At 48.4% G+C, this 8,265-nt stretch overlaps 1 protein-coding gene across 1 annotated transcript; it reads left to right on the plus strand.

Annotated features, from left to right (window-relative positions):
• The first annotated feature begins 1,108 nt into the window (after positions 1-1,108).
• LOC135395144 (uncharacterized) lies at positions 1,109-7,534 on the plus strand. Its single transcript, XM_064626393.1, has 2 exons — positions 1,109-1,195; positions 6,941-7,534. Exons 1-2 carry the CDS (start codon positions 1,109-1,111, stop codon positions 7,532-7,534), a joined length of 681 nt encoding a protein of 226 aa, XP_064482463.1.
• Positions 7,535-8,265: the final 731 nt, after the last annotated feature.

An 8,265-nucleotide genomic window follows, 5' to 3' on the forward strand; every position in this document is an offset into this window, starting at 1 on the left:
CACATTCAATCTGCTTGCGTAACACTGCATCTCCAGGATGATATTTAACAAAATTCGGAAAGCATTACTAAAGATCAAGTGTCAGTGCAAATCTTGCTTTCATTATGTCTTGGATATCGTAGGTACGAGCTAATACATATATGCATCGCTATCGATAATCGAGCACGCGCAAGTGTCTACAATACTGCTGAATAATGTTGAGATGTTGCAAGACTGAATTTTTGGAGGACAGACAACACTCGAGTAAAGAAAATTTCTCCGGAACCGTGCTCCACTATGATGTTACCAAAATTACACCTAAAAAGGCGTGCGCCATGCACGCTATTACACCTTTAAAGGTGTGAAAAGATTTAGAGTGTATGTTTGTGTTGAACACGCCATATCCGTTTTCTTTTTTCCTGAAATTCTTTTTGTGGAACATACTGCACTACGTTGTATAATCTTCTCCTTGAATATCTTCCACATCAAATAGGTACAGTATGTTTTCTTATTGCTATGTTTTTCTTTTCTTGCGACACGAGACAGTAGACACGAAATATATCATTTTATCTGCCTGTATTGTGTGACAACGCTGCACTCTCGTCCTAGTAGTCGCACACGTGATGCCGTTTTGGCGTGTACTGAAACGCACGCGAGCCGCGACGTCGCTGCTCTAGCGCCTGTCTCTGCGCTCACCAGCAATATGAGATCAGCGGCGGAACCCATTAGCGTTTTACCGTCGAGAAACCTATATTAAACACGTTCCCACATTCATATGGCGATTGATCACGCAAGGCAAAGTCACGTATCATTGCACTTCCTGTACCGAAATAATCCAACATGCGCCGCGTCTCCTTCGCAAACCCATTTCACCTCTCGGTAATCCGCAGAGACGAGCCCCAAAAGTGAATGTAAAATGAAACCACGCGAACTTTCAACACGGAAGACCGACGTTTCAACTTTTCTTGTCCTCCAGGATTACGTATACAATACCAATAACGGGTACGGAAAATGAAAAACGCACATACATTTAAGGGGGTGAGGAAGTTCCTCGTGTCACCTTTGTATCTGACTAGGCATAACCAGTACACTCTCACTCTTTCTGAAGATTAGTATAAATACGGTGGTTATGGCGCAGAAGTATCATCGCAGTCGGTGTCATCGGAACAGCGCTGTTCTTCCCGTAGAGCGTAGCAGGGCAGCTATGAAGGCAGTCGTGAGTACTTCTGGTTTGTCTACTCTGTTTACGACAGCTTTCTGTTTAGCGTCAGCATTTGGGAAATGCAAGGGGAGGACCTCGATATTAGAGCCCTGCCCTGACATTTCCGGGCCCGACCCGGCCCAAGCGCATAAGAATATGTCCCGGCGCAGTGGCCGGTGGCCCAGTGACTAGAACCCGACCTAACCCCGTGATTCAGCGAGTAAAGCCTAGGCCTCCATGTATTACACCAGGCCAGACAGCTCCCAAGAAAAAGCTGTGCCACGATTAGTTCATTTACCTGCCACATTGGCGCTCCCTACATGGCCCAAAAGGCTGCAAAGCAGACCACGATCTGCAACGAGGAACTAAACTACACCATCACCTCCGTTCGTGTGTGCAGTGTGCAGCAGCTTCCTCCACGGATTGTGATGGTTGTGTGGTCTACTCACGAATGAATTACTGTCCCCGTGTGTTCCAACATTAACCACGAGCATTGATTTCAGCGTTTTCGGGACTAGCAGACGACAACCACCGTTACAACACAAGTTTCTCGGTTATAAAAGCTGTTAAAGTTCAGTAATTTCTGAAATTGACTTTTTCGAGACCTAGCCTGCAAAACCTCGGGCTTAATCGTCTAACAAAATATTCTCGGAGTTGGAAATGTATTTATCGCAGACGGTTAGTGGTGATAAGCTAGTCCTGTCGCCTCCGCGACAGAGAGAAAAAGAGAGAGAGAAAGAGAGAAAAAGTCGAATTTGAGGTATGAAAAGAAAGAATAAGAAAGGGAAGAGTTTTGATTGTGCCTGTTTCCTTTCCTTCATTATGATGCACAAGATCCACAAGCCAAATCAATTCACCGTGAAGCAAGCAAAAATTGTGTACGTGTTGTTCAGAAATCCTCCCACATGCTAGTTATAGTTCCCGCTTTCTCCCGAGAAGGCACAAAACATAGACACACTCACTGTACGAAATCATTGTTGTTGAGAAATTCCCACACAACACATTCAATAGCCCAGAACACAGAACTGTGCGGATGCTCGCAAGGTTCCGAAACCTGGCAGGGCCCCAATGGCGTCGCCATCCTGGGCCATGTTGCGAGCGCCATATGGCAGGTAAGTGAACTAAGTCCGCCACACGCTTTCAATGGGAAAATCGCGAAGCTTTCAGGCCTGGTGTAATACATGGAGGCCTAGTTAGAGCCCGGCCAAGTATTTCAAGCCGTGACTTCCGTATTTCTAGTGCTTTATCGAACGCATTTATAAGCAAATTTACAGAAAAAGAGAAAGCCACAAACATAGTGCTGGCGGTTTGACACTGCAACGGCACCAGCCTAAATTAAATCCATAATGGACGCGAGCAAGCGCGTTATCGTTATTCTACCAAGCTTTGTGGAGGTAGAGGATGTTGTGGACAAACTCCTTTCCTCCCAATCCCTACCCCTCTCATCAAGCTTTGCGAACGCGATTGTGAAAAAAATGTGTGGAATCAGGAGCAATGTCACAAGGTGGCTTCGAGTGTTCTATTTTTTTAAATTCTGTGTTAGCGCCGCGAAGCAACTGTGGCTATGAGCGGCGTACAGATGTGGACTGATGGAGAGAGGACAGCAGGAAGGAGTGGGGAACAGGGGTGTTCGTATGCGTCTTGAGCCGACTTCAGTGGGATTTGTGTAGACATTCGTCTGGAAAGTCTTCGGAAAACCCAGGGAAAACCTCAGGCAGCACAGCCGGTGACAGGACTCGAACCCGTGTCACCTTGTAGTCTCCGCGTGGAAAGCGAACATCCTAACCACTATGCCACGGGAGCTAGCAGTGTTCTGAATGGTTGAGTCGAACACTTAACGCAGTGTGCTTTGCTTGTGTCTGCAAATAGACGCACGGGAATGACGCAAGCGTGATACGATGATACGAACTAATAGTCCTCCATTGTGTGGAATTAGCTGCGTGACCCTGGCGATCCAGACTCTCGAACACAGGTTAATAGGCCCGGGCCCTGCACGGCCCGTGGTGCTGGCATCTTTTCCCGGCCCGCGTGTTGGCGTATTTTGTCGGCCAAGCCCGTAGCACACAGCCAATAAAACGCCCACCACGGTACCCCGGCCTGGTAGGGAGCCCCGTGCAGCGCTGTACCCGATATTATCGGTTGCGAAATCCCGGGTCTCAAAATCCGTGCTCTCGAAACAGGGAAAGTGAATGAAAATACTCGATTGCTTCGTAAGGTCACCACTATTTCGCATTATGCACCACGTGCACGGGTTTTCGATGTCCGTCCAAGTCGTTATAGCGAACGAGAGCCTCGTCTTTCCGGCCGTTAGGCTTAGCAGAGCGGACATGTCAGAAAAGAGTGTTGGTTAGTTTATTATGACGTTATGCCAAGTTCGATGTTTGCATTTTTTTTTTTACTTCTTTCCAGTCGTTTATTTTGCAACCGGGATTTCGATCACTTGATTTCGAGGTACACCGATATGTAACAGGCTTTACGAGAAGTACTCGTGTAGTGTTGGATAAGTACTTATAATTTCAGGAGCCCCTTTTAAAATAATCAGATGGAGAGTTGACTGTGAAGTTACGTTGTTTTAAGGGCGATTCACATGTAGGACAAAATACGCTACGCGTCGTCGAACGCGTCACAACGTAGCAAGCCAGCCCTAGCTTGGCTAACCTCTCTTATAACCCCTAATAAACAAACAAACAAAGGATCATGGGTACGATTTCGGCGAATTATGTAATCGGAGCAGCTTCCTACGACACGTCGCAGCACGACAAAACTGCATGGATATGTCCGCTCCCGCCGGCGAATTGTCGTGCAGAGGTGGTGACGTCACGAATCAAGCAGCGAATTGTCTCCCTGTGATAGGTGTAGGGATAGCATTAAAAAAAAAAAATGGGCAGACAGTGTGCGTTCCGAATGCGATGAATGGCTCATTGCGTCGTGTGGCGCGTTGAAAGACAGATGAAATAAGGCGCACATTGTTCTCATTTACTGCGTTTTATGATCTGAGCGAATTTCCTCGCGTAAATGAGTGTACTGTTTCGGACACAGTTGTCTAAAATATCCAGCCCGTGACCGAGTACTCCCCTATCGGCGATGTCGCGAACGACGGAACTAAACCAATACCCTCTACGAGGGGAGGCCTCGCTCAACTGCTCTCCCTAGCAGACGACGCCGGGTATGCGGTGGTACTCTCTCGACAGGTGGCGCTGCGTGGCCTTACCTCAGAGACTGTATTGGTATAGTTCCTGCGGGCGCAACATAGCCGGTGGGGAACTGCTCGGAAATTTTAGACAAACTGTGTTCCAAACACTATCTATTGCTGCGCTGTTCTTGTAACACGGCGGTCAAGAGTTGCATGCCGTAGGGACATGTCGCCGTCCGTGTGACTGCGGATGCAGCACACGGGCGAAATTTGGGCGATTTAGTGACACGCCTTGCCCAAGTAGAGGTTATTTTCGAACGTAGAATTTAGGTATATCCCATCGTTTATGTGGCTAAGTCTTAAAAGGTACTGTAAACCAGTAGAGGTGCAACCACAGAAAATGTATCTATTCGATAGACTGAGTCATCGCTACTTTTACGTCATAATTATCGTCACTGTTACACTCGTAGTTGCGTTCATAGTGCATGGCGCGGGGTTAAACAAGGTTGTAATCCGGACAGGATGGTTGTACATTGCTAAAGCGTAAAAGGCTTGGCCCAAAAATCGTGCGAATTCATTCCGAACTCGAACCGAATTGGAGGCAGAACTTTTTTTTCGGAGAACGGTTTTCCGCGTCGAATATTCGGCCTGGTCTGGCCAAGCCAGATTTCACCTCAGAAACGGGAAGTGACGACGAAAAAGTAACCAGCCTCCAATGGCTATTTAACAGGAAGGAGGACCATAGCAACACTAGCGTAGCAATCGGGTCGACTGTTGCCGCGTGAGCGACTTCTACTACAGTGCACTAGAATAACGGTTATTATACTTCACTATACATCTATCCCTATGAACACAGGGATTATCCCATTGAGCTGGATGGTTGGAAGGCGATGTGCCGCAAAGTCAGACGCCTTCGGCCGAACATCGGCTTGCAGTTCGGCAGCATACGGTGACGCACGGAAACGGTTCGGTCCCCATTTCGATTCGGGCAGCTTCCGGTAGGTTTTCGCGCTATGCGGTTCAGCCTTAAGAACGATAAAACTCCCAGTGGGTCTAAGAGAGGGACGGAGGACGAGACAATGAACGATAACTAAACAACTGCACTGAAATGCCATACCATGAAAAAGAAGATCATCTAAAGCTACTGAAAAGCAGCAGAGCCGTAAACTCAGAAATATTTCTTCGATAGCCTGAGCACTTACTACGCATACATCACAAGTTTCATACTAGTTGCGCTCATATTTTTTCGAAAATGTTTCAAAAACTAAAATTGCAAATTACGGGAAACACTGTGTCAATGTCGGAACCAACTTCGCGTCGCTCGTGTAGTACGGCGGCAAAACTACATTGCATGTTCATAACACTGTTTCTCAAGACAAAAGACGTCGGCTACGTAGTCATCATGAACAGAAAGCCAGCCGGGAAAATGGTTCACTGTTGCGTGACAAACCATTTTCACCCGGCGTCGCTCTGAGCCGCTTAGTAGAAGAGCTTGGCCATTTGGAGGAGCCTGTTCTGAAAGATGGTACTTTACGGGGTATTTTACGGTACACGACGAGCGGCACAAATGACAGCGCAGCCATTTCGGAACGAGGTGCAGCCTTGATATCTCCCGATGCCGCCTCGCCTCGCTGTCCATTCCGGACAAGTGGACGAAGCGATGACGTGTCTGATATGCCGAGCTCCCATCTCCGCACGGTAAAAAATCAAAGAATAGCCAAACTCTCCCCGTTGATCCCCAAACGGCTCCGTTTTACGGCAATTTTGCTGGTGAATTTAGAATATCTACCGTTCCCTTTCACATGTATCCGTATGTATGTGTATCCGTATGTATGTTCGGCTGGGGTTACAAGGAATGAGCTGTTACACAATGCCACCGCAACATAGCATGTTTGTTGCAGCGTCAGGGCCTGTTCTCACTTTGCGACGTCCGATGCGCCGTTATGAGCGGGCGGCGGAATTAGACGCGCATTTCCCGCGTTGGGAGAAGAGTGACATCTAGCCACAAAATTGCCATGTCAGACTTGTTTCACGACGTCGGCGAGTCGATGGTAGTGGTGGCCGTTGCCGCCCTCACAGAGGTGGGCAACGTCACCACTGACGCCCTGGGAGAATGTGCATCCTGGGCCGACTTCTAACGGAACTGTGCCGACATATGTCTGAAAGCGTCTGAGCAATACCCAGGAGCGGCACAGCCGGCACGGGGATTCGAACACGGGTATGTCGGCGAGAGCTGCCTAGAACGATATACTGGCGACCAATCAGGTGACAGAGATGGGTCATGCCTCCCGATTTTTCGTCTGCTTTGGACGACGGAATGCCACTGTGGTGGGAGCATGAAAATCGTGCGCTCCGACGACGCGGCGGAAATTCGTATTGTCTTCCGCCGCGCGCGCTCGACGACCCGTCGGTCGTCGCCAAGTGAGATCTGTGGCAACTTTAATAAATATAATGTGACGTTGTGGCGCTTAAGGTTTTGTCTAGGAGTAATAATAATAATTAGTGTTGAATGGAAAGCAACAAGAGTTAATTATGTGTGTTTTTTATTCTTCTTTCACTGTTTCGAAGCTGTTTCTCAACACTGATGTAAATACTGTCATCTTGATAATGCAAATCATACGCCGCAGGTCATCGTCCTATCTTCCCTTGCGGCTTTGGCCCACGCTGGCGACGTCGGCGGCGGTTACGGCGGCGGTTACTCCGGTACTGGCCAAGAAGCGGAACTGCACGTTGCCGATGGAGGATTCGGTGGTGGTCACTACGCTGGTGGACACGGCGGGTTCGGCAACGGCGTAGAGTTCGGCGGTGGACACGGTGGTGGTCACGGAGTACACGAGGGCGTATCCGATGGACGTGTTGTTCGCGTCGGTCGCCCTTCTCATAAGCACCTCGCGACTATATCCATAGTCAAGCAGCCGGTAGTGAAGCAAAGCTACGTCACTCGTCGAGTTGTCAATCACGTACGGGTTCCCGTGACCACTGTGTGGCAGAACGTGAGACCGATTGTTCGAAGTCACGGCGGAGGATACGGGGGGTACGGTGTCGGCGGGGGCCACGGTGTTGGAGGAGGATCCGGCTTCGCTGGAGGCTACGACCATGCAAGTGGACAAGGGCTGGGTGCAGTCTACGGCTTCGGTGGTGGAAGTGGCCATGGTGGAGGCTATGGAGGTTTGGGTGTGGGCCACGGTGTGGGTGGGAACTATGGCAAAGGGTGGCAATGAAACTGACTTGAGCTCCGCCCATGATCAGCGTCTGTAGGCATTGTGAAAAAAAAAATCGACGTTGGGATTGGCCCATCTCTTTAACCTTTATCTCTTTTGGAAGTGTATTCTGTTTGAAGGCTGGTTTCATCCCACCTCACTTACCTCGCATCAGAGTTTTGGATGTATTGCGTGTTCCAACTCCTCTGTTGTATTATATGACCACCTTGGCGACTTAAGTGAGAACTGTCATAAATAAATGCTGATGCTAAATAACTCCTTTTCCGTCGTCGCTGACTACTCGTTACACAAACTTGCGAAAAGTTATCGATACAAAACGGATGTTAGTATATGTCGTTCAGGCCGTCTGACTTCTTAAAAAGTCTGTGGGGGATTTTTGTTCTTAGCTTTCACGTAAACCTCGCAAAATTTCTTCACAAAACGGGTACAGTGGTGTTCCCCTCGCGTTTATTTACGGAATGACGCATTTTTCAAGGACTGATGGGATCCACTGATTTTTGGCGAATTAAAGTTTGTCAGATTTTCAATACGTGGGAGCCTATCGAAGATGCAACAAAAGTGCTTCTCTCGGCACGTCCGCCCAGTATACTTGGGCCAAAATGATGTCATTCCCTACAGTAAGAGTTGCGAGGTTGATTGCAATCAGCAAATTCTACAAGCTTACTGCAGTTTTCGGCATCCCTGCGAGTGAAACTAATGGCTTTGTCTTTTTCTAGCATGTTCTGCACTGT

Source organism: Ornithodoros turicata, chromosome 1 (genome assembly GCF_037126465.1).
Source record: "Ornithodoros turicata isolate Travis chromosome 1, ASM3712646v1, whole genome shotgun sequence".
Lineage (NCBI taxonomy): Eukaryota > Metazoa > Arthropoda > Arachnida > Ixodida > Argasidae > Ornithodoros > Ornithodoros turicata.

What these genes read in the sequence shown, in the direction of transcription:
- LOC135395144 (XM_064626393.1), top strand. Translation starts at nt 1,109, where the DNA reads ATGGCGCAGAAGTATCATCGCAGTCGGTGTCATCGGAACAGCGCTGTT. An exon ending in GGGCAGCTATGAAGGCAGTC is followed by an intron (nt 1,196 to 6,940) that starts GTGAGTACTTCT and finishes CATACGCCGCAG; the next exon opens with GTCATCGTCCTATCTTCCCT.